This window comes from Rhinatrema bivittatum, chromosome 3 (genome assembly GCF_901001135.1).
Source record: "Rhinatrema bivittatum chromosome 3, aRhiBiv1.1, whole genome shotgun sequence".
NCBI lineage: Eukaryota > Metazoa > Chordata > Amphibia > Gymnophiona > Rhinatrematidae > Rhinatrema > Rhinatrema bivittatum.
This window is the reverse complement of record NC_042617.1, coordinates 137,090,996-137,109,327: the sequence shown is the minus strand read 5'-3', so window position 1 is coordinate 137,109,327 and position 18,332 is coordinate 137,090,996. Positions and strand designations below refer to the sequence as shown.

Genomic DNA, 18,332 nt, shown 5'->3' with positions numbered 1-18,332 from the left:
GCCATCGATGTTCACCTTGTCTTTTGGTGCCATCCATGCCCGGGTCAATGTCACCATCGCCCAGGGCACTTCCATCGATGCCCGGGTCCATTCCATCGATGGGCATCGATGCCCGGGTCCATTCCATCAATGGGCATCGATGCCAACATCCATTCCATCGATGCCCATGTCGGTAGCATTGATGCCATGGATGCCATTGGTGCCCGAGTTGATCCAGTCGATACCGTCGATGCCTGTGGCCATGCCACCGATGCCGTCAGCACCCGCCTCCATACATCGATGCCCTCGACGCCCACGTCTTTTCCATCGGTGTCTTCGACGTTTCTATTGATGCGGTCATCGACTCCGTCGATACCGGTATCATTTTTTCTGATGCCAATGATGTTTTTTTCAATTATTTGATGCCACATCGTTCCCATAGATACCTACGCCGATGCCATCAGTGCTTCCATCACTGTCATCATTGCTCTGGCCGAGTCATTGACGTTTTTTCATATATATATTTTTGACGATACCCTAGAGGCCACTTCGGCCGCCATCGACACAGTCAATACCGACATAGCACCGCCACGTAATGCCCTCGCCTGAACACAGTGCTCCATGCTTTGGGTTCTTATCAAAGCCCTGTATTAGCCTATGACACTACATAGTGCCAGGAGCAGTGCAGGCATGCTGACAGTCTGTCATCAGTCGCCATCCAAGACAGTGAGGGCATCCATCTCGGCGCTGGGGAAAGACCGGGCCGAGCACCATGGCATGCATCGTCACCGACACAGTGACCGTCCGCCACAGACGCCATCCAGCACATTGGTGCTATCCTTCTCGATGCTGGACAATGCTCGGACCAAGCAACATCACCACTGCCATTAACACTGTTCTGTACAGTATTGGCAGTCCTTGGTGCTCCAGAAACACCAGAACGAGCATCATTCCCATCGTTCCCGGGCATCGAAGAATTCTGCACTGGCTTCACGAGACATCAAGCCGCTGCGACGAGGGCCGGGTTCACGAGCTGTTAATCTGCTCCCCTGTTCCCGAGGCGTGCTCCACCGACATCGGTGGGGGATTGTGGCCCTCCACAAAATACTACCATGGTAGCGACAGCCACGCTCATCCTGTCTCCCCTATACCTGCGCCACCATACCAGGCATCAGAGTTGAGACGGGCGTCTACTCCCTCGATGACTCCTGAAATCCATGGAGCTAGCAATTTTCACCGGCTCGTCCTTCGGCGATCCACGTCAGATGGTAAGTACCCGCTTCTGCGGCATTCCCATTGAGATGTGTTCTCTAATTTGGGCCATATGGTTCGAAAAGTTCTAGGTCATGTATCTTCCAAGAACCGTGTTAGTGTCACATATTGCTATGCCAGCTATGTCAGCCACAATGCCAAGAGAACCTCTCTATCATTTCTTTGGGATTGCATCAGGACATCCTCCCATTTTCAGCAACGAGGCTCTGTACTGATTAAAGCTCTGGCTTCTGGTTCCTAATTCAGAACCAAAGTTCCAGGTGCATTCGCTGATCTGCTAAACACGAGATCCAGCAAATACTGCCTCAAGTGCAAGTCCACCTCGAAGCCTGACGACAGGTCTTGGTGTCTCCTTGTACAGCACACAGAAATGCCGGTAAGACTTTACCGCTCACACTCCCATGGGAGGTTACATGATATCCAGATTACATCAGTCCCTCCAGTTGGACACCTCCTGGTCTCCCAACTGGCCGGATATCAGAGTGGCCACCCCACCTTGTACCAAATTTCCCGGTACACTCCCCCAGACACTACAAAGCGCAGAGGGGGGAGGGGGGTTGGGGAGTTTTAATTACACTATTCTTTCTTTCAACAGAAAGTAGTTACTCTCCGCCCATCCTGGACCTCAGAAATACCAACTTTCTTCAGAATGCACAGGTAAAATGGTAACTCTCGTCACCATTCTTCCATATCGCAGTAAGTACATTACCTCTAATCTTTCTATGTGCTTCATGGTGAGTCAACAATATTACAATCCCAAGCTCTGTCAGTTGCACCAGCTTCAGCAACTGGGGTATTCATTGAATCACTATCGGTGAATGCTGTTTCTCTGCAGAGTGCAACATCATTCACTCTTTCCTTGCATGGACAGCTGCATAACCACAGTCAGTCCACGCAAGGAGCTCTAACTTCTTCATGACTCACTATACATTTACTAACTGGGATTACTGTCACTGCCATAAATCCCTTATACAACACTTCTGGACACCACAGTCATAATGACCTTCCTGTCCAGCATACGCGCAGACATTCTAATAAATTCTTACTTGTCCCTGCGTGCATTTTTCCATAACCTCAGCCCCTCAATTCTTCATTCTCGGGCCATGGGGTTTTTTCACTATGCACTTTCCTCATAGATCCAAAACTGCTATGGGTTAGATTCAGTGAAATTCCATTATCAGTGGGTCTAAGCTGTTCAACCGCTTTCATCCTTCATCCATATTGCAGATCTAGAACCAAAACCTAGTCTGATTCTGTTCATGCTCGCATTTACTCAGGGTTGTAAAGTTTCACCTAAAAGCTTCTCAACCCAATATGCATCTACTCCACTCCAGGCACAGTTTCACATGAACTCCGTGGAGCTTGTAGCATGCGTTATACCCTTATGCCTTCCAATACTGCCTCTGCAATAAATCTTTGTGCATACAGACAAACAGCATAGGGACAATGTGCTTTCCAACACACAAGCACGCATAACCTCTTAGCTGCTCTGCAAGGAAGCTGCGCAGCTCTACCCTTGGCCTTTGCTCACTCGGGCCACTTATCTAAGAGATTTACTGAACGCACTAGCAGACCTTCTCCATGTAGGTTTCCATCCTCTCGAATGGTCTCGGACTACATGGCATGATTTACCACATGATGCATACAAAAGGGTATTTCCCTTTTTCTTTTTCTACACCACTCTTTTCTCTTGCTCCCTCGGATTCTGCTCCCCAGACATTCTCCGCATAGGTACACCTCTGTTCCAGTTGGTGTATCGTTTCGGAGTGGGGATACACGATTAACGGTAAACCCCTTCTGAGTCAGCTTACCATGGATTATCCACTGATCAAGCCGCCTCTATTTTCTCTAGTCACGGAATGGAACCTATATCTTATCCTTATGTCTCATACGTTCTCTGTTTGAGCCTTTCCATTTCTCTCATTTCACAGTTTGACATGGGAAATTCTTTCCCTCATAAATGTCATTTCTGCCAACAGGGTCAGTGAGATACACACCTTGTTACATACTCATCCGACCCTGCGTTCCTCTGTGACCGAGTGGTTTTACATATTCAACTTCATATCGTTCTTAAGGGAGACGTTGCATCTCACCTTACTCAGAATATATTCTGCCCATTTTTCCCAACACCTCTCTCTCACCAAAGCGAGAGGGTTTTTCCACTTCTTGGACAGTAATAGTGCACTTGTATTCTATCTAGATCACACTACATTCCATAGGAATTCTACCTAACTCTTTCCTTCTGTGGCAAGAGTCAAGCTGCGATTTCCAGTGGGCAAACAGACCTATTCCTCCTAATTGACGGTCTGTATCTTTTTTCCTACCCACAAGCAGGCATTTCACTACAACACTGTGTGTAACCACACTCTGTTGCGTCCGTCCCGGCCTTCATAGCTTCCCCTCAGTCGCTGCTGCTTGTACATATTTATCAGGCTGCAACCTGGAGTGCTCTCCATACCTTCGCAGCCCATTATTGCTTAGATACGACTAACCGGCATGCTCCATGTTTGGCCAGTTCATCTACTCTTATTCTTTTCAGTTTAACTACCTAACATCCTTCCACCAACCTGTTAAGGGTTTCAGGATGCCCTCCATTCCAAATTCCACCCCCGTCATTGCGCTTTTCGCACGTCTTGGGTGCATTTGCTGCACTCTCGGGCGCATTTGCTGCACTCTCAGGCATCCTCAGCTCGGTACTCATCCATATGTGAGGACTACCATCCTGCTTGTCCTATGAGAAAGCAAGTGTTGCTTACCTGTAACAAGTGTTCTCACAGGACAGCAGGATGTTAGTCCTCACGAAACCCACCCGCCACCCTGCGGAGTTGGGTCTGTTTACGTTTTTACTTTTATTTTAGTTTCGCTTGCGCTTTTAGCTATAAGATGAGACTGAGGGAGACACCTGTGGCTCACAGGGATAATTGCAGGCTGAGCATGCTCCGTGCACTCAGTGTGTCAGTGTCAGTCAAAGCTTTGTAGAAACTTTGACAGAAAAGTTTTCCGTACAGGGCTCCATCCAGTTAGCAGAAAAGCTTAAAAAATATGTGAGGACTAACATCCTGCTGTTCTGTGAGAACACCTGTTACAGGTAAGCAACACACTTGCCTTCTCCTCCCTCCCATTCCAGATAAAAGTACATATGTAATGGAAACCTGTGCATATTTTTTTCTTTTTAAGAGAGTACAGTTTTTAGACAGGCATTTGTGCAAGTAAATGCTCTTCCATCATGCTAAAGGCAAATCAGGAGTATGCTTTGTGCACTTCTGCCCTATTACAAAAAAGGATAGTGAGACCCTGTTGTAATAAGCCTGATCATGTAGTTTAGACCATACCTTGCTTTCTGGTACGTAACTTCAAATTAAAGGTTTTTTCAGCTTTTCCAATAAGAATAGTCCCTTTTACTAGCTTGGTTCAAATGCAAAGTACAGATATTTTTATTTGCCTGACACATTGCATGTTACTTGTGCTCCACTGTTGTATATAGCAAAAACCTCACTATATGCATGCATGGGGAATAGTCCATGTGAATTATTTGAACATGCCAGTTATAAGAGAGTTGTTTAAGTACTTTTCATGAAAGAAAATCTAAGACTGAATGTTTTAGCACTTTTTATAGTATTTATTTATTGAAATACAACAATTAACAGTATGGGAACACCTAGATGAGTAAGTGGTTAAAATCCTCCCCCTCCACTACTCCCTGACATACTGCTCATATCCTTTTTTGTTTCAGTATCAATATCATCTGATGTTAATGGGACTGAAATGGCTTGATCCTTGACACAAGCTTAAGAAGATCTTTGAAGGAAGTTGTGGATGTTTGCATGGAAATCAGTTTTGTTTTGTTTTAGGAAATTGTGAACAAAGTTTCATCACCTGAACACAATAAGAAGGCTGCTTGCTGCTCAGCAAATTTTAAGAATGTTTCAAGGCATTGTAGAGCAATAGTTCAGGCTACTTTTGTTTTTTTATACACAACCTTTTTTATATAATTTCAGCATCAGTAAGTGTTAGTGTAACATCCAGGCTTTATCAATGTTAACGCCATCTTCAGTTTCAATCTCTTAAATTTTAGTAGCAGAGTTTATGGGGGTTAGCATTTTGACAGACAGAGAATGGCTCAGCGATTATTTTTTCTCTTGCACATTGAAACCTTAGGCCCGGATTTTAAAACACTTAAGCACGTAGGAGGCCTTATTCGCACGGGCCTATTTTAGAAAGGCCCAGTCATGAGCATATGTTCCGGGGCTTCAAAAAGGGGGTGGGACGGGGTCAGAGGCTCCTGGCACGGTGGCCATTTGCTGCTGTCGGGGGATCACGTGCTGGCACGCTGCTGGTGCGTGCAACAGGTAAGATAAAGGTCGGGGGGATCTAGGTGAGGACTAGGGTGCGGGAAGGGAGGTTAGGTTAGGAGGGTTGGGAAGTTCCCTCCCAGGCCGCTCCAATTTCGGAGCGGCCTGGGAGGGAACAGGGGAAGGCTGTGGGCTTCGGCACGTGCAAGTTGCACAAGTGTGTACCCCCTTGTGAGCGCCAACCCCCGATTTTATAACATGCCCGCACCTGCGCGCGCACATTATAAAATCGTACATCCATGTGTGTGCGCCGGGTAGCGCGCGCACACAGGTATTAAAATCTACCCCTTAAGGAGGAGGAGGTGAAAGGAAGCACTGCTGAGGGGCTTAAATACCTTATACTATCGATTTCTTCAATATCCCCGGATAAATTAGAGCTCTTTGGACCCTGTGGAGCCGCTTCCTGGTTTGTTGATGTCACAGAGGCGGGACTTCCTGGACTGATAAAATCGGATGCCCAGCAGAGCTTCGTTTGAGGTGGAGGTGAGAGGAAGCACTGCTGAGGGGCTTAAATACCTTATACTATCGATTTCTTTAATATCTCCGGATAAATTAGAGCTCTTTGGACCCCGTGGAGCTGCTTCCTGGTTTGTTGATGTCACAGAGGCGGGACTTCCTGGACTGATAAAATCGGATGCCCTCCGGTGCGTCGCCAGCACGTCGCCAAAGGGGCGTGCGGCTTTGAGTGGATAAAATCGCCTGAAACTTTATTTTGAATATTAGAAGATTGCAGTGAGCAGTCAGTTGTTCCTAAAGTGAGTACCAACAATTCTATCCTCTCTGCCAACGCCTCCACTTATGAAGTAATAAATTGAAAAACCATTGAGTATTTGAGTTAGAAAGGCAATAGCGAGGTATTAACTGTTTCTTGGTCTTATTAATGCCTCATACTAAGAGAAAGGCCAAAGTCAGGGAGATGTCAACGTCATCCCCTGTACTTTTGGCCTCTCAACCTCGGATACCTGCCTTTTTTGCCCCTACAGCAGGAATAGAACCAGTGATACAGGTCGCTGGAAGTGGCATAGAGCAATTGCCATCTTCCCTGACCGAGACATCTTTGAGTCCCGGTGCCCCTAGTACTCCTTCTCCACCTTTTCAAACTTCCTCTCACATTATGAGATCACAAGATGTTACTCAAGGAAATGGAGAAGGAACCCCAGCCACAACGGGGGAAATGGAATCAAGAAGCCCTGAGATTTTTTTACAATTGGATAAACCAACTATAATTACCAACTATAATTACCATGGACACACTTTGGGATGCTATAAAAGCATTAGAGTCTGCGGTAATAAATCTTACCAGAATAACAACTGACTGAAATCAGCGATTTAAGAACATTGAAACATCAATGTCCAACTTTGAGGTTAAGAATCAGCAAACGGAGAAGCGACTTGATAAACTAGAGACTTGGCAGCAGAAGTTTGCCAGAGCGGAAATAATCTATGATAAAAAACTAGAAGTTTTGGAAAATTCATTTAAATACTTAAATTTAAGGGTAATAAATTTTCCAAAACATGATGTAATTTCTCCATATGAAATGTTGAAGGAGTACTTGGTAGAAATTTTAAAGATTCCTCAATCTACTCCCCCTACTTTTTCTAAGATATATTATGTAAATCCAAAAGGAGTTTCTACTCAAATTAGTGGGGAAAGACAGGATTCTTTAAATTTAACGGATGTGATAGAATCAAATATAGATACAGTAATTACAAATAGAGCAGTATTACATGTATCCTTTTCATTTGCCATAGATCGAGATCTTGTATTCAAAGCATATATGAGAAATAGGATGGCTTTCTTTCATGGCGGTAGAATTTGGATGTATCCTGATCTTTCTAAGCAATCCCAAGATAGGAGGAAAAAAATTTTAGCTTTAAGAACAGAACTAGAAGAAAAAGGTGGAAAAATGTTATTAAAATTCCCCTGTAAATGTGAAGTTGTATTTCAGCAACAGAAATTTGTATTTTTTGAGGTGTCACAGTTAAGGGTTTTTCTAGATTCACACCCTCAAGAGGTTGTGACAGGGGAGTTAGAGGCTAGTTAGAGAGGATCCTGTTTAAATACTCAATTTTAGTTGTTCATCTGGTAGAAGAGATTCTCCCAATAATGTCCTCAAATATTGCTCTATTACTTATAACTTCATGAGTTACTACATTTTATTTCAATATTAGTTATGAATACTACTAGATAGGATTATTGATGGATAAAGTAAATAATTTTGCAAAAAACACCTTTTCATTCTGATCTGTATTCATTTAAGTTGATTTGTTTGTAAAATGGAAATGCATAAATAAAAAAAAAATAAAAAATATCTACCCCTTAAAATTCATCATCAGAAGATCTTTCTACAAATCTAATCTGAGACTATGGGCCTCATTTTCCAATATCGCATTGGTAACGCATTAGGGGGCGTTACCAATGCAAATGAGGCTTCTTTCGTGCAGTGGGGAAACATTGCGTGCGGCGATGTTTTCGCCATTCGCGAAAACATTAGCACCGCACGCGATGTTTTCCCAGTGTGCGATGATTCTTTCGGTGTTTCATCGCAGTGCACAATATTTGCCGGTTTTTGCACTTCAATCATCGCGGGCCACGATAGTCCCAGACAGCCCGTTTCAGGCTCGGGGGAGGGGGGGAGAGAGAGAGAGAGAGAGAGAGATGGACACTCTACCTGGGCAACAACAAGCTAGGTGGAGAGAATGTTGCCCAAACCACTTCTTGGAGTGAGCGTCCTCACTCCGACGGCCAGCAAATCTGCACTAGAGAGCACTGTTCTGTCCGTAGGTCTCATGTGGAATGCAAAAGTGACCCCCGACGCTCATACCTAATCCCCACCCCGAGTTAGTAGGTGGCCCTCCCATAGGGGTTAAAATACCTGTCTAGGGCATAGGCACTATAGTAAGGCTCGCTCTCTCTCTCTCTCTCTCTCTCTCTCTCTCATGGCGATAATCCTTTTCTGGCCCGTAGCGCAGTCCATAACGCAAATTTGAGGGTTGTAGTTATTAGCCACGATAGCAGCCGCGCGGTTTTGTAATATTCAACCCATGTTCATGTGTCCAAAATCAAAGTGCACACAAATCATAAAATCGGCATAGCTTCCTGTGTGCAACTGATTCCTCATCTTTTTTTTTTTTTTATTTCATATTAATATAATTATTCAATTTACATTGAATGCAGAAAAGGAGATACAAACTTTGTAATTTTGAGAATTGTAAAATCAATCAAAATATAGTTATACCTTGCATTCCTTATTACAAAACAAATGTGAGGGAGATCCAATTACTAGAGCAATTCTAATTCAAACATTTTTACTCAAAAATAAATGAGAGGTTGCAGAGTTAATTCTAAATCCAACTATTCAGGAATTGAATTCCAGGCTCAGTTCTTTGGTTCCGACGAGCTTCCAAAAATTTTTCAGTTGGTCTGGCTCATAATAGACATATCGTATACCGTCAACTCGCATTATACACTTACAATTAGCGATCAGGTTTCCCTGTATGCCAAAGGTTCTTGCTTGGTTCGCTAAAACCAGAAACATTTTACCTTTGGTCTGAGTGTCTTTAGAGACATCCGGATAAATCCAAAGTTGTTGTCCCAAGTATTGAGAGGTTCTATTACACAAATACAATTTTAGAACTTTATCTCTATCAGATGATGGAGCAAATTTAACCAAAAGAGTTGAAAAGAACTGTATGAAGACTCAATTAGTTCTGTTACATTCAGTGATACTTCATCCATTAATTGATTTTCTTCTTGTCTTTCATTTTTCCATGAAAGAAAGCATGCATTTAATACTGATGGTAAATTTTCAGGTTGTATTTGTAATACCTCCTGAAAGTAATTCTTCAATTGCTCTTTTGGAGAAACTAATTTACATTTCGGAAAGTTTATTATCCTAAGATTAGTGTAGCTAGTAGCATTTTCTAGGTTTTCAACTTTCCTATTTAGCAAAGATTCTCCTTGAATAATTGAGAGCTGTACTTTTTTTAATATGGCTTATTTCTTGTTCAACTTTTTCCAGAGTCTCTGTATGTTGGGTCACAGTTGGATTCAAGTTAAATAAAGCTGTTTGCATTTCTTTTATATTCACATTCAGATTCATTATATTATTTTGTAGCGAAACAATTGCTTCCCATAACACATCAAGTGTAATACTTTTAGGTTTCTCAGTCAATAAAGAAGGTAGAAAATTTACTGGTTGAGGCAAAGATAGCCCCTGCAGGTCATGGGTCCTCAGAAACTGAGCCGGCTTCCTTTCTGCAGCAGAAGCTGTTTCTCCGCCAGTAGAAGCTCGGCTTTTACCGAAAGAGCTCTCCCCCAAAGGGGAGGAGGTTATCAGACCTCCTACTACGTCTCGCACCGCCATAGCCACCACTGGTCCCTCCTCGATCGGGCTCACCTCCAGGGACGCCTTCTGTCAGTGTGGTAAATCTGGGTCCACGGTGGTTGTGACACTCATAGGAGGTAGAGGCATGCTTCCTCCTCTTATAGAAACCCCACTGTGGGATTTTGTGTGTGGTAGTGACAATTTTCTCCAAACATTCTGTGAAGTTTAACTTAAAGCATGTAGGATCTGCATCGTCTTCCTCTCAAGATCCCTGGAATACATGAATCGATTACATAGCTAATACATTGAATTGTCCTAGTACTTAGAAAACTGTTTTTACAACCAATTTCCATTCATCAATTCATTTTCTTTAGCAGCACAGTAAGGCACTTTGTTAGATTTTTTTCGATCCTTTGTTTTAAAATAAATTTTTTTTTTTTTTTTTAAATGATAGTTATCTACTAAAGCTGCCCAACAATCTAATCAGCTGTTGTCCAATGGTCCAATTCAATTGGAACTGTTATATAGCTACAGCAGCACTTTTCAAACAGTACTTACACTTTCTGTGAAAAATCTCTTTACCCCCTCTTTGTTGAGAATTTGTCAGATAGATCCACAGAAGTTGATGAAGAGTGAGGTCAGCCAGAGAAAAAAAGAAAAAAAAAAACCTCTGGCTACTGCAAATGAAAGACCATTGGGCCTTGCCTTCTGCTCTTCTCTCCCCTGGTCATAACTATCAGTGAGTAGAATTGGTGCACGTTCTGAATGAGCTAGAATCTGAGATGTGCACAGACATAAGCTAAGTTTAAAAAGAAAAGTTTCTGCCCATACAGTGTGGCATGGAGATGGGTAATTCCAATATGGCAGAGTCACAAAATAAGGAAGAAAAAAAATAACACATTTTCAGCAAGTCTCTTCAATATAGAAAAAAACATCTGCACAGATTTGGTTAACTTAAATAAGATGCTACTATAAAATCTGTGTGTAATATTCACACATTTATTTTTGCAGGAAATGTCTGAAGAGGAAATGAAAAATTTACAAAGACGAAGACAGTTAGCAGAAAAGCTTAAAAAAGAAGTGATTAATAAGTGATGGCTTGCAGAAATTCACTGCAGAAACATTTATGGACAAGAACTGAATCTCATTTTGTATGAAATAAAGTTATATAACCACAAACTGAGGGCATTTGCTTTTCACATTTTATGTAAATGTGCATGCCAAGGTATAAAAATCTCAGTTTAGAAGAAAATTTATAGAAATGAATTTTGTAAAAAATGTATTGATACTCAATAGTTTGTCATGTTTAAAATTGTGATTGCAACCAAATTGTTTGACAGCATGTTAATGTAATTATACAGAACTGTAAGCCTTTAAAAGCCATGGACATACAGCATATCCAGTATACAAAATTTTAAAAAGTACCACTGTATCTTTCAAAGATAGCATACGATTTTAGTCATTAACTTAGAAAATTGTCAAAAATGTAATGGATATGTGTAAATCTTAATGTTAGAGGGCAAACTGATTTTGTTGCATGAGCTGTTTTTTCCACTGGAAAGGGCCCAGTTTTCCTAAAAGAATTAGCCAATTTTCTCTGTACATGAAGTACCTTCTTTCTTCCATAGGCTATGGCAAAAAAGATTTGATTCAGTCCCATGTTGTGTGTGCACTGAAGCAATTTGTAATAAAATATAGCAATATGTATTGCACCTACCTTTGTTAACACTTTGGAATCTGTTTCTAAACTATTTTGTAAGCTAGAAAATATGGATAAGAACAAAACAAAATGGTTAACAGTATTGCCTTTTTATAGTATAAGCCAGTGTTCTTCATTGTAAAGCCTGGGGGCTAGTGGCAGCTCCCTGACTCTCTTGCCCTAGTACATGCTGTCTCCCCTACCTTTTCAGGAGCTTGCTGCTGCCACTACCTCTGAGTTTCAAAACAAGTGGGTATAGTGTGCTCGTGCTAGCAGTTGGAGACGGATCTGACGTCAGCACGGGTACATATACCCCCGCAGGAAGTGCAGCAATTCAGTAATCTTCCTTGCAAAAGCTTTATGGATATATGTGTAACTGACCGATCGATTAAATGAACAGGATTACCCTGACCGATTGATAGTAGCTGGAGACCGCCAGTGTTCTCAACCGGAAGGCATCGACACCCGGTAGGGTGGAAGCCCTATATAAGAAAACATGGCTTACCGTGAGTCGGTGAATCCCCATGTATACCGGCAGCCAGGCGGGATGCTGAGTCCATCTGCATACACTAAGGAAAACGAGATTATCAGGTAAGTAATCTCTACATTTCCTAGCGTGTAGCAGATGGACTCAAAACAAGTGGGATGTACAAAAGCTACTCCCGGGCTGGGTGGGAGGCTGCCCGAGGTCCGTTTAGGATTGCCCTCACAAATGCTGTGTCCTCCCTGGCCTGGACATCCAGACGGTAGAACCTGGAGAAGGTATGGAGGGAGGACCATGTCGCCGCTCTGCATATCTCTGCAGGCGACAGCATCCTAGTTTCTGCCCAAGAGGCCGCTTGAGCTCTGGTAGAGTGAGCCTTGACCCGTAGAGGTGGTGGTTTTCCCGCTTCTACGTAGGCTGCCTTGATAACTTCTTTGATCCAGTGGGCAATGGTTGCCCGTGAGGCCACTTCCCCTTGCTTCTTCCCGCTGTGAAGGACGAACAGGTGGTCCGTCTTCCGTACTGCTTCTGACATTTCCAGGTATCTGGACAGCAGCCTGCCGATATCGAGATGGCATAGTATTCGACCTTCTTCCGACTTCTTCAAACCTTCCGTGGTAGGCAAGGATATGGTTTGGTTGAGGTGGAAGTGTGAGACTACTTTGGGTAAGAAGGAAGGAACCGTGCGAAGATGGATAGCCTCTGGAGTGATTCTGAGAAATGGATCACGGCAGGACAGCGCTTGTAGCTCTGAGATGCGGCGTGCTGAGCATACGGCCAGCAGGAACACCATCTTCAAGGTTAACAAACGGAGGGACAGGCCTCGAAGGGGTCTGAAGGCGGGTCCTGCTAGAAATTCCAAAACTAGGCTGAGGTTCCACAGGGGCACTGGCCATTTCAGTGGCGGGCGAATGTGTTTGACTCCTTTCAGGAAACGTGAAACGTCTGGGTGTGTGGCAATGCTGTTGCCGTCAGTCCGGGGACCGTAGCAGGATAGCGCTGCCACTTGAACCTTGATGGAATTGAGGGACAGACCCTTCTGAAGTCCATCTTGCAGGAAATCCAAAATGATAGGGATCTTAGCGGCATGTGGATTGGTGCCGTGAGTTTCGCACCAGGCTTCAAATACTCTCCAGATCCTTATATATGTCAATGTGGAGAACTTGCGTACTCGGAGGAGTGTATCTATTACCGGCCCCGAGTATCCTCTTTTCTTCAGTCTAGCCCTCTCAATGGCCAGACCATAAGAGAGAATTGAGCTGGATCCCCGTGGAGGATGGGACCTTGCCGCAGCAGGTCCCTGTGTGGAGGCAGGGGAAATGGATTCCCTGCCAGTAGTCTTCTCATGTCTGCGTACCAGGGTCTTCTTGGCCAGTCCGGGGCCACTAGAAGAACTATGCCTCTGTGCCGCTGAATCTTGTGTATAATGGCGCCCAGCAGGGGCCATGGAGGAAAGGCATATAGCAGGATCCCCTGAGGCCATGGCTGGACCAGGGCATCAATCCCCTGGGATAGAGGATCCTGCCTGCAGCTGAAATATCTGGGTATTTGAGCGTTGGACCTGTCCGCTAGTAGGTCCATGCGCGGCGTCCCCCACTGATCCACAATCATCTGGAAAGCTGTGGGCGACAGCTGCCATTCCCCCGGATTTAGGCTTTCTCTGCTGAGGAAGTCTGCTGTGGTGTTGTCCTCCCGGCGATGTGGACGGCGGAGATGTCCTGTAGATTTGCTTCCGCCCAAGACATCAGGGGGGCTATTTCTAGGGATACCTGTCGGCTTCTGGTTCCGCCCTGTCGGTTGATCTATGCCACTGTGGTGGCATTGTCCGACATCACTCTGACCGCTCTGTGTCGGAGTCTGTGGGCAAATCGCAGGCATACTATCCTGACTGCCCGTGCCTCTAGTCGGTTGATATTCCACCCCGACTCTTCTCTGTTCCACCGCCCTTGGGCAGTGAGTTCTTCGCAGTGTGCTCCCCATCCGTTCAGGCTGGCATCTGTAGTGAGCAGGGTCCAGGTTGGGGAGGACATTCTTGACCCCCGGCTCATGTGGCTGGGCTGCAACCACCACCGTATCTGATTCCGCACTCTGGCTGGTAGAGGTAGGTGTACGGTATAGTTCTGTGATCGAGGGCTCCATCGAGATAGGAGGGCACGTTGTAATGGTCTCATATGAGCCCGCACCCATGGTATCACCTCCAGAGTGGATGCCATAAGGCCGAGGACCTGTAGGTAATCCCAAGCTGTGGGCCGGGTGGTGCTCAGCAGAGCCTGCAGACGATTCTGGAGCTTTGCTCTCCTCTTGGCGGTCAGACTGACCTTGTCTTCCTGGGTGTCGAATCGGACTCCTAGGTATTCCAGCGCCTGAGAAGGCTGTAGGGAACTCTTGTTCAAGTTTACTACCCATCCTAGGCTTTCCAGAAGAGCTATAACTCTGTTGGTTGCCTGGTGGCTCTCCTCCGGTGACTTCGCCCTGATCAGCCAATCGTCCAGGTAGGGATGGACGAGGATTCCTTCCTTCCTGAGGGACGCCGCCACTACTACTATGACCTTGGTAAAGGTCCGCAGCGTGGTGGCTAACCCAAAGGGTAAAGCTCGGAATTGGAAGTGTTGGTTCAGGACTTTGAAGCGTAAATAGCGCTGGTGATCCCGATGGATTGGGATATGCAAGTAGGCTTCCGACAGATCTAGGGATGTGAGAAACTCCCCTGGCTGTACTGCATTTCCAACAAAAAAAAAAATTTGATTTCCAACAAAACGGAAATCCTTATAATAGCACCAGATCAATCTGCCCCGCCAACATCCAGCAACTCTCCAGACACCTCAGGATATGCCACCGCTCCTCAAGTCAGAGATCTGGGAGTACTACTAGACAACAGACTCAGCCTCAATAAATTCATAAATAACACTACAAAAGAATGCTTCTTTAAATTACAAGTGCTAAAGAAACTAAAGCCCCTTCTACTCTATAGGGATTTCCGCACAGTACTCCAAGCCATCATTCTCCCCAAATTAGATTACTGCAATTCACTCCTGCAGGGCCTTCCCGCATACACCACCAAACCACTCCAGATGGTACTGAATGCCACTGCAAGGATCCTTACCAATGCCAAAAAAAGGGACCATATCACCCCGATCCTCCAGCATCTCCATTGGCTTCCCATCAAATACAGGATTCAGTTCAAAACCTGCATGATGATTCATAAGGCCATACATAACATCTCTCCACTCAACTTAACCTTCCAGCTTCTACTACACTCTTCTAAAAAACCAACCAGATGGGCATACCAGAACAGAATGATCACCCAACCTGCAAAATCTACCCTGAGGAAACGCGCTCTATCCACAGCGGGCCCGTCTCTCTGGAACTCCTTACCACCGGATCTCCACCTTGAGCCGTGCCATACTACTTTTAAAGTGAAACTCAAGACTTGGCTCTTCCGTCAAGCTTTCCCAGAGAGCTAATAGCAAGAAGAACAACAACCACCCTTGTCTTACAGCAACAATGTAATGTCTATATTGCTTTTATTGCTTCAGTTATATGTTCCAAGTTGTGTCCTAAGTTGATCCTAGTTATTTCATAATAGATTGTACTTTATTATAGATTATAGATTATCCGTTCACTATATTCGATATGTTCCATGTAAACCGCCTCCCCGGCGATAGTTATCTCTGTTAAATGTGAACCGGAGTGATATGTATTGTATACAGGAACTTCCGGTATATAAAAACCAAAAATAAATAAATAATTTTTTGACAGACCGCAGAGTTTCCATGCGAAAGCTGGGGACCCGTAGGTGTAGGTTGACTGACTTGAGGTCCAGGACGGGCCTGAAAGTGCCCTCCTTCTTGGGTACTATGAAATAAATGGAATAATGACCAGAATGTATCTCCCCTGCAGGCACTGGGATTACGGCTTTTAGGGACAGGAGCCTCCGCAAAGTACCTTCTACTGCTGCCCTCTTGAGGGGTGAGCAAGGAGATTCCACAAACCTGTCCGGCGGGAGCCAAAGAAAGTCCAGGTAATACCCTTCTCGGATGATGGCGAGGACCCACTGGTCCGAGGTAATCTCGACCCACCTGCGGTAGAAGAGGGTTAGCCTGCCCCCTATGGCTGCTACCCCCGGATGGGTCGGCTGATTGTCATTGTGGGGTGCGGCCGGGACCGGAACCCGAGCCGGTTCTCCTCTTGTGCTTAGTCCGAAAGGACTGGTTCCTGGCCTGAGAACGAGGTGCTTGGTAGCGAGCCCTGTAAGGGTTGAAGCGCTGAGAGTTTCTACCTCTGGATGGCCTAGGAAAGGGGCGCTGGCTCCTCCGTGACCTGTCTTCTGGTAGACGGGGTAATGGAGAGGCGCCCCATTTATTGGCCAGTTTCTTGAGGTCGCTGCCGAACAGGAGGGATCCCTTAAAGGGCATTCTCGTGAGACGTGTCTTGGAGGAGGAGTCGGCTGACCAACTACGTAGCCAGAGCTGTCTCCTGGCTGCCACTGAGGATGACACTCCCTTGGCTGCCGTACGGACTAGATCGGAGGCTGCGTCAGTGAGGAACGAGAGAGTTGATTCCATCTCTTCTCCCGGGGTGTTGTTCCTAGCCTGTGATAAACAGGAACGCGTCACCACGGTGCAGCAGGTCGCAATTTGTAGGGACATGGCTGCCACCTCAAAGGCTTGTTTCAGAATGGCGTCCATGCGTCGGTCATGTGTATCCTTGAGGGGGCCCCCCCCCCCCATCGGAATGGTGGTGCGCTTCACAATTGCACTAACTATGGCGTCTACCTTGGGGCACGCCAGCAGCTCCTTGGTTGCCGGGTCTAAGGGGTACATGCCAGACAAGGCCCGACCCCCTTTGAATGAGGCCTCCGGCGCATTCCATTCCAAATCGATTAGCTGCTGTGCTGCTTGTAGGAGGGGAAAATGGTGAGCCATTTGGCGCAGGCCCTCTAACAGGGGATTCATTCTAGGTTCCCCTGGGGTGTCATGCCCCGGGATATCCAGTTCCGACAGGCATTGAGAGACCAGGCCTGGGAGATCCTCTTTCAGAAAGAAGCGCCTCATGGTCCGATATGGTTCAGTCTCCGAGGGCAGTTCTCCCTCCTCGGGGGGCTCGTCGTCTTCCTCAGAACAATCTGAATCCCCATAAGTGGGGCTTCCGGGTGGCGAGTGGCCGTGCCTAGGCCTTGAGGGTCCAGGGGCCGAGTCATCCGGTACGTATGGACCCGTTCGGGGAGCAGACTGCATTGAGACAAAGGCATGAATCCCCTTGAACAATTCCACCCAGGAGAGCGAAGCAGGATCTGGCCTTAGGGGCACCAGGTCTCTCGGGTTCCCTGGCTGCTCACCGCGGCCTGCTAGGTCCGGAGTGTTCCTTGAGGAACTGGCAAGTACGCTGGGCACATAGGGAGTCTGCTTCCTTGCTCTGTGTAGCTCTGAGGTTTCATGCTGAGCAGAGGCTTAGAGCTCTTATGCCTGAGTCTGGAGGTGCCGGCTCTGCTGACGCATGGGCTCTCTTACGCTCCATCTCGTCTGTTATCTCCCCCCAGCTGGCGTCTGAGCTTTGTAATATGCGCGAAAGATGTGCGCCTACCAATATGCGCTTATCCACGTGCGCGTATCAACGTGTGCTTATCAGCTGGCGCCTATGAACGGGCGCTTATAACGTGTGCCTATGAACGGGCGCCTCTGAACGGGCGCTTATCAACGTACTCTTAGCAACGGGCGCCTATCAGCATGCACTTAGCAACGGGCACCTATCAACGTGCGCTTAGCAACGGGCGCCGAACAGTGTGCGCTATCAACGGGCGTCTATCAACGTGCGCGTACTGTGAATCAAGGTGACTTCAATGCATGCCTCTATCGAACATGCGCCCAAGTATTTTTGGGCGCCTAACATATACGCCCTTCGCCTGTGCGCTCAGTCTGGCCTGAGCGCTAGAGCGCGGCGACAAACCAGGGCAAAAGGCAAGCAGGCAGGCAAAATGGCGACCTCCTTGGCGGGTTGCCACGTAGGCAGACTCCGCTAATCCTCGCTTCCTCGGAGACCAACAAGTAAAGATGTACGCCTTACCTTGTCTTCGGCACTTCCCGGCTGCAACCCGGGCGGTCTCCGGCTGCGGGGGGAGAGGGTGATTACTGTCACCGCCGCGCTCGAGGAAGTGCACCCGCTGCCTCTAGGCCGTGCCCGAACTCGTCTCGCTTGGGGGCCAAGTCCGCGCTGGGACC

The 18,332-nt window shown here is 46.2% G+C and overlaps 1 protein-coding gene across 3 annotated transcripts in view; it reads left to right on the top strand.

Annotated features, from left to right (window-relative positions):
- Nucleotides 1–11,647, top strand: part of CFAP36 (cilia and flagella associated protein 36) — a 354,349-nt gene extending 342,702 nt beyond the window's left edge. For 2 of the 3 annotated variants that reach the window (XM_029593752.1, XM_029593751.1), the window contains exon 10: nt 10,943–11,647. In XM_029593752.1, the coding sequence (XP_029449612.1) occupies nt 10,943–11,026 (84 nt within the window). In that variant the 3' untranslated portion in view covers nt 11,027–11,647. Of the gene's footprint in view, nt 1–4,984; nt 5,751–10,942 lie in introns of those variants that run through there. The other variant, XM_029593753.1, reaches the window with a different exon arrangement.
- Nucleotides 11,648–18,332: the final 6,685 nt, after the last annotated feature.